Consider the following 17658-nt stretch of genomic DNA (forward strand, 5'->3'; position numbering starts at 1 on the left):
ATACAATTCCATTCTGCTTCAGCAAGTGCTGAAAACCGCCATGCAAATTCAGGCTCAGCTCCATGGCAGTCACGTGGCAGTAAGTTGAGCTAAACACAAAAGGAAAAGCTTCCAGATGGGCAAGATTTTAGTTTTGTTTATGCATGAAAGAAAGTCATGTTTAGTGACTCAAAGTTTGGCTTGCCCCAGCAGATATCTTACTAAAAAGTGCTACAAAATAAACAATTGCAACCAACTTTTAATAAGATGCTTATCAACAACAGGTATTCTTTCTTATATAACCTCAACAGGAAAAGATCAAATATTTAAATGTGCTATAAAACAAACAATTATATATTTATAGACTGTAAAAATAAACTAATAATACACAAAACTAGAGATGACTAACATCGTCCAAATTTAGCAGGAAAACTTTCAAGTGTTCAACAGTGTAACGGGATGAAGGTGGAACAAGACTCCTCTGGATTTCTCAGACTCAGGTTGGACTATATCCATTTTGAGAGACGGATCCACCTGAAAGTTTTGAGAAAAATATTTTAAGTAAAATCACTCAGCAGCAGCCTTCATGTTGAGTGTGGATTAAGTTCGATGACCATATCATGAGCCACACCTGGTTCCATTTTTCCTTCGGACTGTAATACATCGGAGGGGTGACCTCTCGTGCTGGGTATTTACTGAATAGTCTGCAACACAAAAATATTTTTAGAGCAAATGGACTTAAGTATTAGACCTAACTATTATTTACAATCCAAAACAATGTCCGCTTAAAGACCTGATCAGTCGCTCCCTGCAGTCATCTTGTAGCTGGGCAGTCTGGTCAGAGCCAAGATGAAGTGTCCCACTTGGCCCCTCACATACCAGTTGATTCACTGCCAGTCGGAGAGCATTGATCTGAGAAGGAAAATGTACACCCTTTATCACTGCACCATGGCAAATGAAGTTCAATTCAGGCCCAAAAAATCCATATCCCAGACAAAATTACAAGCAATTTATCACTTATTTATTTATTCACGCATGGACCATGAATCAAAATTCTAGACAGTCTTTCCCTCTAAACAGTCTGATAACATTAGTTTATATTTGTATTTAGTGGTGTAATTCAGGACAGGACTCATGGCTTACTCAAGCAGATGAAGACTCACCTCAGTGATATCTTCCACGTCAAACTTGACATCAAAGGCCAGCTCGATGTCGTGCTCCGGAAGGACGCCTTCCTGTGTGTTGCTGTTCCATCCCAGGCCGCACAGAGCCCCAGTGTATGCTGTGCGCTCCTCGTTGGTCCTGACACAGACCCATAGTGAGTTTCAACTGTTTCCATAGTTACAAAAAAACTATAAGATGCTGATGTCACTCACCGAAGTTCCATGACAGGAGTGAAGAGCATAGTGATGAGCACAGGCAGACCAGGGATGTCAGGCATCAAGGTAGTTTCTTTCAGAAGAATACGAGTACCTACACAAAGATTCAATACTGAAAAACATCAAACAGGTGCAGTATTTTTTGATGGGGAAGTACCAGTAGAGTTGACAGAGACTGTTCCAGCCACCAGCATCCTCTGGTGTTTGTAGTGAGGATTTTCATTTATGGCCAAAGAATTCATACTAGTCCTCTCTATGGTAACCGTCCTGAACAAGATAACACACAGCACTTGAGATGTGGTCATTCTGTTGGAACATTCAGCAGGATCCACTCACTTGTACAAAATCCTATGGTTTAGGCTCTTGAAAGAGATCTTATTGGGGCTATATGGTCCATGCAAATGCACCTATAAAATAAAGATCACATAGTCAGTCCAAATTGTGTGCTCATTAAATACAGGACATCTAATAATTGCGCACAACTGCAAACGTTCATTTAACAAAGAGCACAAACATGTAGAGTTAAGATCAAGTTCTTGTAAAATGTGTGGGTTATGTGGTATCTAGCCTTTGTCTTGGAGAAATTCAGGTGGGCCTTGCTGAAGTGTTCCAGGAGATTGTTGATAACTTCCTGCTCCTCTTGTTTGCGCTCTTGCCATGATGTACCGATGGAGTTGCTCACATAAGTTCCATCCTTCATGTCCTTGTACACAGACATGAGCACCTCATGATTTTGCTAAAAGTAAAAGGAGGTGCAGAAGATTCAGACCCCACCATATTGTCTGACAATTATGACCCAAACTAAGCACCCTCCTTTACCTTGGACTCAAAGCTCTCATCAGCCTTCTCGGCATGTCCTTCCTTCACCAGAATGTCTCGGATACTGGACTGTAAGGTGTCTGTGCTGATGAGCAGTTCCACTCTCATCACTCCATGGAGGATGGAGTAGAGGGACACAATTAAGGAGTGGCCCTTCACCAAAGTGGCAAAGCGATGTCGGGATCTGCTGCTCCATGGATTGCCTAGAATTATGGACTGTGCGGAGGGACGCATTCCCATGATCTGGAATTCTTGGGCCTGAAAGGAGCAGCAGACGTAAGAAAGGCATCAGAGGAAATGACAGAAAGAGGGAGTTGTACCTGAAATGGTTCAGAAAGAAGGTCCAGGGGCAACTCTCTGAGGCTGCTGCAAGGAACCACCAATGTGTTTCCAAAGTCCAAGAAGAACACCTAATAGTTTGACAGATTTACATGTATATAAAATATTTAACAAAAATAGTATTAAAAAGATATCTAAAACCAGCCCTACCTCCACAGTGTTTCCACGCATGTGCAGGACCTTGGCGCGGTAGTACATACTCTGGTCATTGACCTCAGAATATGGGGCCAGACAAACAAGGTTGGAGTATAGAGACACTGACAACGGCTGGAGAGGACGACGGTTTATCTCTGAAGTCATGTGATGCTGCTTCTCCATGCTGGCTTCATCTGCACAGAACCCCCAGAAGTGACCCACCTCCACCACCTGGGACACAGGTTTATACCAACCAGAACAGTCAATCAAAGAAAACGGTTGTTCCAAATACATCTACAATTTGCTACTATGAGCTGTCTATGCAGCTCATAGTATAGACTGACCTCAGTGATGTTGACAACAAACATTTGGTTTGAAGGAAGCTTTTCAGGGTCAATTTCACCACTTATGAGTCCTATGGGGGACACGCTTTGGGTCTGGAAGTCCACACTCACACTGGACAGCAATGCACAACACACAGTGACAGATAAATAAAATAATAACTGCAAGTCTGACTTGTTTCAAGTTAATGGGTTACAAGTCTGTGTATGTGTGGAGAGGTAATTGCTATTAAGCACAGTGTACTTCATGTGGACCTTTTGCTTTGTGGGAACCAAAAAGGAGGTCCCCATGAATTAAATCTTTCAGTATTAGATCTCCAACATTTGGGTTAATTTAAGTTAAGATTAGGCAAGAAGAAGCGAAAACAACTGCAAGCCATATGTGAGTATAACTAGCAATATATAAACAACTATATAATATATATAATACCCACCCAGAGTAGTTACAACATTCTATGTGGCTGGACTACAACTTTGTTTGAATAAAAAAAAACAAAAACTCATGAATATTAAAACACAAATGTGTTCTGAAGATTACCGTCCATGTTTGAGGCGAGTGACGTTCCTATGCCCTGCACACATTTCGATCTGGTCAATGGGGTACACAGACAGCTGAAGGGCAGGACTCTGCTGGCATAGGAGGAGGGCTAGGGACACACTAGGGAGCACTCCAGAGTCCTGAGGATGCCTGGTGAACTCAACATATGCCCTGAAAACACGCACACTGTCCTAGACTGAGGCTGAGTTGGAAAAGGCAAAGACAAAGTGACAACACACCTGGAGTTGTCAAAAGAAATGGCTTTGACCAGGCCACACAGACGGAAGAGGGACTGCAGTTGTTTGTAGTAGAGAAAACTGTATGGGGGAAGATTCCTCACCTAAAAACATAATTGGACTGAATGATATGGAAAAGATGCACAAAAATAAAGTGAACAAACATTGCAACCTTTACCACTACAGTTGTTCTGGGGCTAAGATTGCTCAGCTCTCTTGAGGCAAGGTATTCATCGACTTCTCCCTGAACAAAGTAGTTGGGATAGTATGCTCCAGCAATGACCACCTGAGCCCGGAGAAGCAACAACAGCATTTAAGCATCATCTTGTAAAATTCATGTAGGCACACTGCAGAGGCTAATCATGCTAGCAGCACAGCACACCTCTAGAATGAACTTCTGCTGGTGTGTGCTGGTGTAATCCAGGGGCTGGCTGCTCTCAGGGATGTGCATGTTGAACTGTGACACACGCGTCTTCAGGTCTTCAAACAGCTCTGCCACCTGAAGAGAATTACAGCTAATTTGCTACTTCAGTCAGTATTAAAGAATGCCCTCATAGAGATTAGGCATGCATAAAAAAAATCTAGGAATATTTGCACCTAGTTTAACATAAACCTTATGGGAGTTTTAAGCAACTTCTAGACTACCTTCTAATATATTAAGAGAATTGGTTCAGAATTTAAATATATTGTAGAGCATAAGGCATTCTTGTTAAATCCCTAATAATCAATAACACAATGATGAGAGATGATGATGGGGAGAAAGCATTGGTGTACACTGATCCTTACAACACTAAACGTATACGAGTACCTCTCTGATTCTTTTAATCTGTATGAAGTTCTCCTTTCCCCAGTCCAACTCATCCTGAAAGAAAGTACAAGCAAGAAGACCAACTTTCAGGCATTTTTGGAATGTCACTATACTACACAAAATATATTTATGTAAAGTATTATTTTGTATAACTACGCAAATATGCAGGTACACTCTGTTGCTTACCTTTGGGTGTCTAAGTTGTCCTTTCTTTTTGGAAGAATACCAAGCCTAAAGGAAGCAATACATTTTAGGATTATTGTGAATTTTTTTTCAAGTAATAGGACTTTTTGTTGACTTCCACTTTACCTTGAAGGCATTAACAAATGCAATGGAATCACTTGGTGTGCCTCGCGCAAAAGACAACTTACTTCTGTGATAAGTAAGTATACATTTATATTGACCAGTTCAATCATTACCTCCAAATTTAAACAGCACTAACTGACCTGTGGCCAGCGAGTTGTTGCATGGACGGTATGGCAAAGAAGCTTTTCATAGACTGTGAGGCAGCTGCAAATAAGAAAGAAGAATAACTGTATTCAGTAGTACTTTACAGTTTGTAGCAGTAGTGGGCATTAATACACAGACCAATGATGAGACACTCTTCCAGACATCCGAAGACATGCCCCAGAACAATCATTTTTCCCAGGTACAAGTCTACAGGCAGATGAGCCAGTACTCGACCCAAAAAGGTCAGCTCCCCATCTTCATTCTGAAAGCAGGTCTCATTGATGGTTGACAGTGCTCCCATCTACGAGAAATGTATACCTGATTAAGCCATCTTACAATTGTAAGAAGTGAAGTGAAATGAGACTTCCTGTTTTCAGTTTGCTTGCCTCCTTAAGCTGCAGTACAGTCTTCACGATGTCATCATGGTTTGGAGGTGAGAGAGCTGTGGACAGAACCGAGCAGGGATCACCCATGTCCAGGAGCTTCACCTTCAACAATATAGTGCCCAAGGGGGCAAGCTGAGGGAACAGTCAACAACTTGAGATACTTATTTTTACTAAATATAAAAACATGACAGAAGAGGCATCTTACCAGCATCTCTGGAATCATGTAATCAGGAATCTCATTCTTCCAGAAGTCGCGAGTCACCAGGCGGTAGCAGAATCCTTTTGACACTCGCCCAGCTCTGCCTGCACAAAGGACAGAAGCAGAGCTTAGATTTGGAAAAGGGACACACAGGTTCAATGTTTTACCTTTTCGCTGACTGCTGTTGATTTTGGATGCCCAGGTCAGTTGCAAGGACTGGTAATTAGTGTCTGGATCACAGACTAGGTGACGTGCCAGACAGAAGTCAATGACTGTAAAAAATGTGTATAATTATTTAACAATAATAGATACAACCAGAACACTGGGAGCACATAAAAAGCATGCTGACCATATTTGACATCTGGAACTGTGACTGAACTCTCTGCGATATTTGTAGACAAAATGACCTGACAACATAGTTCAGAGATGATGCAAAATCAACACTATAATGCTCAAATGCAATATAGTAACCTGTGTTTACCTTCCTGTATCCAGGTACAGGGGGCAAAAACACCCCATTCTGTTCCTCCAGGGTCACAGTGGAGTGCAGTGGATACACCTGCAGTCTGATGAAAGATTTAAAATAAAGAAATGTGCAGGTTCTTCCAAAGTGATGATTACGGAACAAATCCCACCTTTTATGGACAAACTTGGACAAGGCCTCCTGCATGTAGCATATCTCATGTAATCCAGGGAGGAAAACCAGCACACTGCCTCGCTCTGAGGAGGTTTCTCTGGAGTCCCCTAGACTGTCTCATACATACATTTTTTTGTTGTTTCATATTTGACTTTTTCAGGTTTTAAGTGCTTTGAAGGTGGTACCTGCAATCTTTACCCTCCACTTCATCAAAACTCTGAATGAGGCTGACAGCAATGTTGTACATGTCCACAGAAATGAAAGGATCATCTGGTTGAGGGAGCTTGGTCTGACAGAACAAACTGTCCTTAGTCTTTGGGCACAACAGGATAAGGTACATTACAGCACACATGCTTACTCTATAAGGAAATAGGTGCTGGAGGTCTTCCAAATAAAACTCGTCAATAGTATATGGAGCACCCTCTACCTCAAACACATAGGCTGGATTTATTTTTCCCCGGACAGAGGTGCTAAAGTATTCAGCAAACTGTCCGCAGTTGATAGTGGCAGACATGAGGATGATCTGTCAAAGCATTAAACCCGAGTCAGAAAGAGTCATGTGTTACAAAATAAAAAAAAAATAATGCTGCATTTACCTTTACATAACGAGAGTTTGAGTGGAGGAGTTTTCTCAAAATCAGGAGGAGAAAGTCCATTTCCTCAGTGCGCTCATGAACCTAGTGCAGTCCCAAGACTAGCAGCTTAAATCTTAATTAAGTATTCAGGTAAAGACATCAACATTACATTACACTTTACCTCATCCACAAAGATGTGAGTGTACTCTGTGAGACACTTTGCTCTAACCAGCTTTTGGAGCAGCACTCCAGTGGTCATGTAGATCAGACTAGTGTGTTCTGTGGCCATCTTCTTTAATCCCACCTGACAAGAGCCAATGTCAAACTGAATTTACAACTTTTACACTGTTACATACATTTCAGAAAATATTTCCTTAAGTATGCGCAGCATGCCGTAGTAATACTAAAGAAAAATGTATGCCATAAAATATAAAAATGTCAGCAATTATTATAAGTATGTATAATATTGTACTTTTATAATAATGTTACATAATGTTTATAATATTGTTGGAAAGCTATCAATGGTTATCAAATGAAGTTTCCAATCACTGCTCATTCATATCTGGCTATTATGACCCAAAATCAATAATTCATCTCAACACAAACCTGATATCCAACTAGACTGCCTAAGGCGCACTTCCTCTGTGAAGCAACCCATCGGGCAATACTTGTGGCCCCAATTTTCCGAGGCTGTGTGACCACAATGTTGCATGGAGCGCTCTTCTTGTTGTAATGGTCCAAAATGTACTGTGGCACCTGGGTGGTCTTACCGCTGCCCGTGGCTCCTCGAATGATCACAACAGAATTGTTTTCTATAAGGGATATAAGCTAGAGGGCAAAAGGTAGAAATGCATCATTACTGGTGTTTGGCTGATCTTGATAGTTAATGCTGAAGTCCAGCCTATAACAAACTCACTATCATTGTTTGGAGGAATAATTACATTTAATTTGGATACACTATCACTTACTTAGAAATATTTACCTTCTGTCTGTTTTTGGTGATTGGCAGGCTGGGGTACTCATAGCTGGTCAGTGTAGGTGGTGTGCTACCTGATATGTCACAATATGATATTAAAAGACCAGCAAATATACCAAATGAAATATAAAAACTACAGTACTTACTTTTTTGAGTCTCTTGTATGGGAGAACTTTGTGCCTTACTTTTTGAGGTTGCTGTAGTCCCTTTACCGTCACAATTTGTAGGACAATCTCTGGGGGCTGTCTCTGTCGTCTCTGACGGCTTCCCACTGTTTAAGAAGTTGAGTGTGTTATAGCCTAAATCAGGGGTCTCCAACCTGTTGCTCTCCACCTCCTTCCAAGCAGCTTGCCAAGGGATTTCTGAATTATACATATTGTGCTAAATATCTAAAAATGTATTAATTATTATGATTGCAAATGTATCATCTTAATACCTAACTGTGCAATAATAAATGGATAGTAGTTTATGTTTTATAGGCATCTAACTGTACCCCATTAAAGGTTTACCAGGGCCCTTATATTTACTCAATTTCTTGCAACTGCTAAAAATAGTAGCTCCTTTTCATTTTATAAAAAGTAGCTCCTGGAGGAAAAAGGTTGGAGACCCCTAGTCTAAATCAAGTTGCTCGTTTGGGGAGATTTGTGCCTTTTTGGGTTCAAGTCAACCAGATCTGCTGGTCTTTGCCTTTTTATTAGAGCAGTGCAGGTGTGTGTGGGGCGCGCCTCTGTCTTGTTCCATTTGTAATTGAGGAGTTGAGAGTTTGGTGAATCGAGATGTATTCCAAGATGTCGTTCAATTTGCCCTGACACAACTTGTGCACTGGTCCCATTGAGAGCACAGCAGTCAGCAAGGTTGATGCAGTAGCGGTTATCTACATGGACTACTGAATAACTGGATGTGTTGGGAAATGACTGAGGTCTGTCAGTGCAAAGACTAAAGCTAATTGTAAACGGAATTTGGCCTCTATAAAATGTTACAGAAATAACCAATGGAGTTGTGAATGCATCATGACTGCAAACCTATTGATTTCACGATCTTTCCCTGTAGGGGGCAATTTAAATAATATTCCTTTGGCCACTTAAAAGTTGAACAGCTATGTTTGATTCATTGTTATCACCGTCTTAATTTACTCTAAACCACCCATCTGTGCTCAGGTGACTTTACTGTGAGTTTTACACTCTCCGGTCTCCACAATTGTCTCCACCCTGGCACTAGGCATTTCATATTTTATCCTTTCTCTATATAGACACACGGCCTCATTTGTTATATGGCCGTGTAGTGGAAGTTGGTGTAATAAGCTTGATTAAATGGACGTGACAGTGGCGTGCACTTTCTGTGCGGCCGCTGATTTAACAATGAAGCTGTTTACGGTTACACGGGAGTTAGCTACTTAGTTAGCTACTCACCAATTTTCTTGAGTGGGCAACTTCACTTCAGTGACTTCATCTGTAATTTTAACGTTAGCAAATGTGGCTCCAGACGTGAACCAGTCCGATATTTGCTCTGCGGTAAAAACCTTCTTCATTGTGTTATAGATGTCAATATTCTGATCCTAAACCGCCAAGCGTCATCTCAAGCACGTGCAGAGCGAACGTCTACAGACATGTGGTTGGACAAGGTGTGACCCACAGACGCACAGAACTGCACACGTCTCAAAATGATATGCAGCCTTATGATAGGTAGACCTAGCATTCAGCCAAAATGTAGAAACGAAGGAGGGAAAAAAAAAAAAAAAAATCAATGAGACACATTCATTTATTAAAATTCTGAATAATCTCCAGATTCATGTTAATGATTACTACTGTACATCTCCACAGTCTAATTATGCAAATAAAAACAAATGTCTTGTATTTCAGTTTTTGATTATAAAATATTAAAAACATAATAAAAAAGGAAATCCCAGTTTTATAATATAAATTACAACAACTCTGCTGGCAGAGCTGGGAGACATCCAATGTTTTCTCGTAGCAAATTGAGTTCAGATCTCAGCTTTTCATTTTCCTTTAAAAAACAAATATGAAAATGTAAGAACATGAAAAACAACAAAAGCATCAGATCACTCCAGCATACCTCCTGAAGCTTGGTGTTGTCCTTCTTTAATTTCACCAGATACTCTATCCTCTGTTTGTGATTTTTGTGCCCAACAAGTTTTCCATTCTCTTCTGACAGTTGAACATTCTGCTTACGTAGAACCTCATTCTCCTGTAAAACCACATAACTGAGCAATGAGCACATAAATGTGCTTAATGAGGTCAGTGAGTCGCCCCATAACTTGTGTCTGACCTGGAGAAGCTTCTCCTCATCGAGCACCCTCTGGTTCAGCTCCCTAAGCTCCAAACAGCGGTTCCTCAGCTCAGAGGTGAGCTCCTGGACGCAGGTTTGAGACTGGGCCAGTAGAGACTCCTGAGCCAGCATTCTGAACACAAGTTTAACCTTAAAGGGCACAAATACACACTACACCTACACAAAACCAAGATCTAACTTACTTTTTCTGCATGTCTGACAGCTTCTGCAGTATAGCGTTCTATTCAAGGGTGACAAGATGATGAGTTATTTTTTAATACATATCATAAAAATCTGAAAAAAATTTAAACACATTTTGATTCAATTTCAAATATGCAAACCTTATCTGCTTTCTCATCTTGTAATTCTTTTAGAATGGACTTGTTAATAGCTTCACTCAACTCGACACTGTAATAAAAACAGATTCATGCATTTGTCACTATGCCTTCTTTATATCTGTATGTGTACACATAATAAAGAACCAACCCATTAGAATCCGGGGTTTGTGTTTGCTTAGAATAAAACTGATCCACCAACGCCTGAATCTCCAACCGTACCATTTCTTTTTCAGTTAGTTGAGTCTAAAAACAAAACATAATAGATTGAAAAAAAAATGTAAACAAAAAAACACTGCATTATAACAGACTACCTTAAGCCTCTGGATCTCCTCATTCTTGGCAGTCCTCTCAGCATTCAGCTCTGCCAGCAGGATCTCCATGGTCATCATGGAAGAGCGGCGGTTTTCCAGCTCCCTCTCCTGGCTCTCCAGAACCTGGCTGAGATCTCTGTTGAAGCTGCCTGGAGTGCATGGGGTCTGAAACAAGACAAATATTTGTACTATGACTTTAATAAGCCTTTTACTACACACTTACCCGAGATGCAAACTTTGGAGTCACAGTCATTGTTGGAGTTTGTGGATGAGGTATGTAGTTTCTAACACTTTTTTCTACCACTTCCTGCTGTTGTTGCACCTTAAAAACAAAAAACAACCCGAATTATAAATCAGATCTTATGTCATAATTAATCTGCTGCTTATATTGATGTTGTGAGAGCTTTGTAGATTGCTAGATTTCTTAAAATAATGTTGCTTGCAGAAAAGGCTAAAAGGAGGTTAAAAGAAGATCAGCAGTCATGTTGGGTGAAGGAAGTATTAATTATGGGGTAATAAAGTATTACGGTAATTATGTAGCCTTAGATGTGATACCTTCTGCTGCAGGCTTTTGATCATGGCATCCTTCTGGGTCACTTGTTCTTGAGAAGCCTGAAGGAGCGCATTCTGCTCATCTAGCACCTTTGTGAGCCTCTCCACCTCTTCTGTGGCATAGGCCACTTCCTCCTGCAGCACCTCCACCTAAAACGTGCACACTCATCAAGCGGGAGCCCAAAGTAGAAACAACAGCAAAGAAAAGAAAAGAGACTTCACACACTTCTATTTTGTTAGATGCTTCTCTCCGGTCCATAGACTCCTTCAGCTCCACCGATTCTTTTTGCAACCTGGACTTTTCCTCACGGATATCCTCACGTTCCTGGCACACACCATTGTACTTTATCTGTAAAAGATATTATGTTTAACACAATTGTTTTAGGAGAATAAAAGAGTTTTATTATTATAGATTAATAAGTAAACCTACAGTGATCTCCTTTAAATCTTCAGTGAGGTGAGTGATGGTAGTGTCTTTTTGGCTTAGATCACTGCGCAACTCTCTGGTTTGGTTTATTAAGTCTACCACAACATCCTGAAAGAGTAAGGCCAGTTATTTTGAAAATCACAAAAGTTGTCAAACTGCAATGATAATTTCATATATAATATTTTCACTTTATCCTGTTCCATCTTCTGCTCCAGGCTCTTTATTTTATCAGTGGCAGAAATTAAGCTTTGCTCTAGAGTCAAAAGTCTGGATGCCTTGAGATTTGAAATGATAAATAAAAGGTTAGTGTGACTGCTCTGCTATATAACAACATCAGCATCATCATTGAAAATACCTGCTGGTAATTCTGTGTGTTGAGCTCGGAGACCTCTTTTTTAAGTTGTGAATTTATCTCCACTGTTTCCACAAGTTCTCTAGAGAAACAGAATCCATTTAAAAGCAAACACTATTTACATTTGGTAAATGATCCTAAAAACACAACACCCACTTTGATGCACTCTCTTTGTTTTCTCTCAACTGAGACAACAAGGACTTTGTGTTTTCTTGTTCTGCTTTCAGAGCACTAACCAAATCCTACCAAATAACAGAGTTTAGTTTTCATCATCTCAACATTTTTACCACAGCATGTAGAATCACTTTGCTCACAGTAATCTGTGTCTTCAACTCCTCAATCTTCTGTTGGCTGTCGTGAAGATGCTGCTTGGTTTGGTCAGTTTCAAACTTGGCCTCAGCCTGATTTTGATCCAAACCGTCCTGAAGAAGCCGGTGCTGCTCCAAGAGCTGCTCCCACTCCAGCCTGTGACACAGACACACACACAAACACATACATGAGGGTGGAGCAGGCCCACAGAGGACAAGAGGAGGACCATATTGGAACTGACTGGACTTTGTCAAGCTGCAGCTGTGTGCTGATCAGACTGTTGGACAGATGGCTCACTTCTTTCTGCTGCTCTGCCTCACAATTCTTCAGCTGCTCTTTAACAGAGGCCAGCTCTTTGTCTGAAGATTGTAGTACCATGCGTAGGTCCCGGATCTCATTCTGTAAAACTGAAACAACCTCCACAGTCCCAAATGTACATTACCATTTCATTTGAAATATGTTCAACACACATTTATACCTTCTGCTGTCTGCTGTTCAGACAGGACACTTTGCTGTAGACTTGTGATGGTTTCTTGGAGTTGAAGTTGCTCATTGGTCCTGTCAGCTCTCTCAACACAGAGGCGCTTTAACAAAACAAGGGAGATACATTGTGTTATATTTGCTAAATAAATACAACTCCAGTTAACCACTGTATAGAAATGTAGTTAAAATTCAAAAACATTGTTCTGGAAATTGGCACCAATTCAGAGACAGTTCTGCAGAGCTTTCATTGTGAAGCAACTGAGAGCAATTAGATAGACACCTGACTGACCTCATTAATACAGTTACACTCCTCAGAGAGCAGAGTAATCTGCTCCTCCAGCCTCGAGATTTCCTGTAAGAGTTTGCCATTTTTCAGCTCAGCCTCATCCAGCTGCGATTGGACAAGACCAGCCTGGTCCTGTAAGACCACAAAAATCAACTTGTGAGGGTCTTTTACTTACTTTACTTTGTACTAGTACAAGTAAGACATACACTTAACTCTCTGTACCTGCACTTGTCGTAGTTCCTCAGTCAGAGCCATTTCTGTCATTTCAGTTGGAGGCTGCTCATTCCAAATGTCCTCATTATTTTCTGAACCATTCAGGTGCTCTGGACTAGAAAAAGGCACTATTCGGGAGCGCAGGTTGTACGCTTTGGTGGGTGTGGTGAGAATCTAAAATAATAATAATAAACATTTTATTTAAAATAATTTAAAAATATATCATATTTCAGATGTAAATTATTTCAGGTCTCACCTTTATTGTTTCAACATGGATTCTATTCAGCTCTGACACCTCCTGTTTTTTGTAAGCATTAGTTGCTTCCAGTATTTTTTCTAAATGTCGGTTGGATTTCTCCAAATACCTTTTATCTGACTCCAGCTGAGACAATTGTCTCCTGGTAAGGAGGAGGAAGAGAGTCAAATAGTGTATTTATGATTGAAGTTATTATTGCACTATGTCCCTTAACTTACTTGGTGACTTGCTTGTACTCCTCAAAAGCCTGAAGTGCAGCAGCAAGGTCTCCTTGTTTTTGCAGAAGCTGATTTTTAAGTTTCTCCATTGCTGTGACAGAGGCCACATCCACTGCTGTTGGAGCTGTGAGAGCTATCCACATACCAACTGTTAATAGTGTAATTCATTGTACTAAAAGGTAACGTAATCTCATTGACTTACTCTCAGTTCTTTCAGCCTCCATGGCTGTCTGAAAGGCCGCTTCCAGCTCAGCTGACACCTGGGCTGCTGCTGCATCTGCCTGAATGACAGACTCCAGAGAGCGGAGCAGGCGGTTTTCCTCTCGGAGGCTCACATTCTCTGCAGCGTAGCGTGTCATCTTGGGGTGATGTTCCACCTATACCGGAAATAATTGGCCAATCATGACAGAGTTAGTTCAGTAAATAAAGTACACGAAAAAACAAAACACTCGTACCTGTTCTTTTAAAATGCTGATTTCCTCTTTGAGCTGGTCAATGACAGACTGACTTTCTTCATTTGTGAATATGTTTTGTCCAGTTTTGATTTTATTCTCTAGGCGAGAGATGTGATCCTCTCGAAACTTGACTATCATGCGGCTCGAGTGGATAAATTTATCTTTCTGACTCCAGGCCTCTTCCAGTTGAGCCACTTTCTCAAGCAGCATCTGTGGTAAGGACACACATGAAACGTTCTGTTACTCTTGTCACTATGACCTATACAATGCTGCTGAATTTGAGAATATACCCTTTTCTCCTCTTCTCGTCTCTTCCAAAGACGAACTGCAGCAATAAACTTGGATTTGTACTGGATCCAGTCCTGACTTTCAACAGGTTGGCCAGCTGTTAACAGACAGTTGGTGTCATGAAAAACATTCAATTTATGTATGGTCTTAATAGGTCTTTTACCAATTGGAACTTCAGGTCCTCCAGGGGCAACATCCCTTTGAGAGTCACCTAAAGCAAGTGCAAGCGTAAGCTGTTCCTTTAGTTTTTTCACTTCAGCTTGCAACTGCCTCACATTTCCTTGGGTGTCTTCGTTAATAATAGCCTAAATATTTTTAATTGAAAGAAAACAAAAGCGTAAATTGTCAAAACGCACATCAATTGAAAAAATGTTGGATTGTAATAATCACAAACTTTGTTCTTGATCAGCTTCGCTCTTTGGGCAAATTGTAGGGTGGAAAGGGTTTCTCCAAAGCACTTAGAACCAGGGTGAACATTTGCTATAATATAAGTTTTGGCATTTCCTCCAAGAGAGTCCTACAGAAAAAAATACATTGTGGAAAAAAATGATAAAAAAAATAAATAAATAACTTAAAACATTTTCTCTTACTCTTAACAAGAATGTTAGTTTTGAATCTCTATAGCAAATATGGCGATTCTTTCCATTGGATACATCGACGAGAGCCATGATCACCTGACCAAGGCACATCAAAGAGCGGTTGATGCTGCTGGCTTCCTGTAGATGGCAAAGACAATTAGTACCACCATCATTTCAGTCCCATTAAGCTGATGGGAGACAGTGCACCTTGAGTCTGGAGCCCTCAGTGTGTGTGTCCTTCTGCCGCTCTGATCCTGCCAGGTCCACCAAGTTAAGCTGAGACATCCGGATATTCACCACCTCATTGATGGACTCTTTGGACTCCAGGGTCATGGTGAACACAGCATGAGATCTAGAGGACTCACGGTTCATTGAAGTGGATGCTACTCTGCGATTACGCCATCCCAAAGACAAAACCTTAAAAACGAGGTTTTGATTAAAGCATATTTTAAATGAAGATATTTTTGGTCCCAAGACTTTTATTTGACTGAACAATACAGCAGAAAAAAACAGAAGAGACATTTGGCAAACTAACTGGAGCCAAGATGTAACCTTTTCTGTTTTCACTTTAAAGGTGCCATTCTGAGCACTTTTGGCAATTCAAAACATTTGTTTTGAATAGTTAATTGGTAAGGCAATGGTGCTAATTTAATATCCCTCTATAACCCTTGAAAATAGCCCCCTACATACTTAGATCTTAATGTAAATACAACCTATCACCATCAAAAAGAGTACCTGGTAGGCCTCAGCCGCTGAATTGACAAACTTCTCAACAGCACCCTCAACAAACACACCCTTCTTAATGTTCTCTCTCACAAAGAGGCTAGCTGAGGCGGTGTCCAGCAGATCATAAATCTGTTCATTGTAGATCTCAATAAAGGAACATTTGCAGAGGAAGCTCTTGGATTGTTTTGACTAGAAATTAGGGAAAAAAAAACATTAGGAAAGATACATTTTTTTTATATTTCAGTTTTCTAAAAGACTCACCCTTTCCACTTCCCGATTAATGAGAAAAAACAGATATTCAAAACTGCGAGGTATTACTCCCCGCAATTCATCAGTGAAATTATCCAATTCTGAAGGACCTAAAAAGTATACTGATAAGGAATTGTTCTCTGTTCACCACTGTTTGTTTAATATATTTTATTCTCACCAAGCATGGTAAATGTCTTCCCAGAGCCGGTTTGTCCACTGCAGAGCACATTATAATTTATCAAGTGCAATGATTTGTTATAACCAAAAAGATAGGCCACACTATATCACCTACTATGCAAATATAGTGCCATTATATCCATTCATGCAGGATTCAACAATGTTCTTGGCCACAGAGGAAAACACTGCATCCTGGGGAAAAACACACACACACACACACAAAATGTGAAGATACCATTACCAAAAGAAAGCAACCCGCCCACCAGAACAGGAGGACGGGGTTTTAGTGTACAAGTTACAGATCGACATTGAACCTGAGTAGTGTCCATATCAGCAACATGGTCGTAAGTGAAAATTCGCGGCTGTGGCTTTGAGAGCAGCCGAATTGTGTTTGGGGAGGTGACGCTAAGACACAGGCTCTGATCCCCATCTGTGGTGAGCCCTGTGCCCTGGGTCAGAGGACGCACTCGCACAAATACTTTTATTGAGTCACTGTCACTGCTGGGAAAACATAAATGAACACAACAACACACAGACAACAGGCATTAAAAACAAATAAGTGGTAATAATAATGCTGAATAGGATCCAAAGGAAGTGAAGAGATAGTTGATGTATTGTTTAGGCACATTACCAAGCCACAAGAGGAGATGAATCTGCCATTCCTGAAAACAAAGTTAGACATTACACAAAAGCATGAATGTTATACAACTTTATGAACAAAACACATTTTCTGAATAAGGCCACACTACACCATAAGTATAGGCTTTTACACAATGCACAATGACCTTCTCAGTTATTTCTAAACCAATCAAGCAGAACAAATAAATTGTTTTCTACATGAGTTTCCATGGTAATTCTACCTAGATCTATCTGCTTAGAACAAGTTTGCAAAATAACTTATATATGTATATATATATAACAAACATTTGATGGAAAACACAGATCCATAAAGAACACTCAAGACTGTGTTAAAAGTCTAGCTCGCGGAATTTGCAACAGCAACAACTCTGATTAAAGTCGGGCTAAAATGACAACGTTGTGCACCGTTTATATTACCCGGACGTTCTTACGCTGTCCCGTATGGTTATTACCTTTTCCACTCGCAGTTATTATCGATATAAAAACCGTTCAGACTGAGAAATACCACAGTTTTCGCCTGTCCCGTTTAGGCTCAGGACCTAATGTTTACATGCTCTAAAATTGGCGGGCAGCGTCACATTTCTTCTTCTGTTATTTTTAATGGCAAAAGAAGCAGCGGACCACAGCGCCACCTGCAGTACCATAGCAGTAGACTTGTTGTCTGGCGTCATATCCGCTTTCTGATTCCATTGGCTGTACAACACGGAAGTGCGTTTTG

General features: G+C 40.5%; 2 protein-coding genes across 2 annotated transcripts; both read right to left on the minus strand.

Moving 5' to 3' along the window:
- Positions 1–117: 117 nt before the first annotated feature.
- On the minus strand, positions 118–9435 carry tdrd9 (tudor domain containing 9). The gene is made up of 35 exons (XM_055231312.1): positions 9207–9435; positions 7944–8068; positions 7804–7871; positions 7428–7649; positions 7003–7125; positions 6843–6923; positions 6605–6769; positions 6432–6535; positions 6245–6358; positions 6091–6175; positions 5959–6016; positions 5777–5881; positions 5616–5713; positions 5411–5542; positions 5163–5325; positions 5021–5084; positions 4884–4947; positions 4761–4805; positions 4575–4628; positions 4149–4265; positions 3945–4052; positions 3770–3870; positions 3531–3701; positions 2996–3107; positions 2667–2882; positions 2498–2587; positions 2178–2435; positions 1927–2094; positions 1695–1765; positions 1516–1625; positions 1356–1452; positions 1143–1281; positions 773–891; positions 611–683; positions 118–513 (listed from the first exon to the last, which is right to left on the minus strand). The coding sequence occupies exons 1-35, from the start codon at positions 9323–9325 to the stop codon at positions 415–417; spliced, it is 4038 nt and encodes a 1345-aa protein (XP_055087287.1). The 5' UTR covers positions 9326–9435; the 3' UTR covers positions 118–414.
- A 234-nt stretch (positions 9436–9669) lies between these two features.
- On the minus strand, positions 9670–17533 carry kif15 (kinesin family member 15). The gene is made up of 35 exons (XM_055231311.1): positions 17393–17533; positions 16933–16963; positions 16616–16802; positions 16417–16493; positions 16303–16340; positions 16137–16234; positions 15885–16064; positions 15357–15566; positions 15162–15287; positions 14966–15088; positions 14735–14876; positions 14574–14668; positions 14284–14493; positions 14031–14205; positions 13829–13961; positions 13611–13752; positions 13364–13528; positions 13145–13273; positions 12851–12956; positions 12614–12779; positions 12378–12528; positions 12220–12305; positions 12067–12145; positions 11900–11986; positions 11715–11819; positions 11511–11633; positions 11288–11434; positions 10956–11054; positions 10733–10897; positions 10570–10664; positions 10425–10491; positions 10287–10324; positions 10084–10216; positions 9871–10002; positions 9670–9801 (listed from the first exon to the last, which is right to left on the minus strand). Exons 2-35 carry the CDS (start codon positions 16959–16961, stop codon positions 9718–9720), a joined length of 4122 nt encoding a protein of 1373 aa, XP_055087286.1. The 5' UTR covers positions 16962–16963; positions 17393–17533; the 3' UTR covers positions 9670–9717.
- Positions 17534–17658: the final 125 nt, after the last annotated feature.

This window comes from Periophthalmus magnuspinnatus, chromosome 22 (genome assembly GCF_009829125.3).
Source record: "Periophthalmus magnuspinnatus isolate fPerMag1 chromosome 22, fPerMag1.2.pri, whole genome shotgun sequence".
Classification (NCBI taxonomy): domain Eukaryota; kingdom Metazoa; phylum Chordata; class Actinopteri; order Gobiiformes; family Gobiidae; genus Periophthalmus; species Periophthalmus magnuspinnatus.

Coding starts and splice junctions, on each gene's coding strand:
- kif15 (XM_055231311.1), bottom strand. CDS start 16,961: ATGGCAGATTCATCTCCTCTTGTGGCTTG. Junction 12,146..12,219: donor AACAAAGAGAGTGCATCAAA/GTGGGTGTTGTG, acceptor CTGTTTCTCTAG/AGAACTTGTGGAAACAGTGG. Junction 11,055..11,287: donor TCAAAAGCCTGCAGCAGAAG/GTATCACATCTA, acceptor TTTGTTTTTAAG/GTGCAACAACAGCAGGAAGT.
- tdrd9 (XM_055231312.1), bottom strand. CDS start 9,325: ATGAAGAAGGTTTTTACCGCAGAGCAAATATCGGACTGGTTCACGTCT. Junction 5,543..5,615: donor ACATGATTCCAGAGATGCTG/GTAAGATGCCTC, acceptor CTGTTCCCTCAG/CTTGCCCCCTTGGGCACTAT. Junction 4,629..4,760: donor GACAACTTAGACACCCAAAG/GTAAGCAACAGA, acceptor ACTTTCTTTCAG/GATGAGTTGGACTGGGGAAA.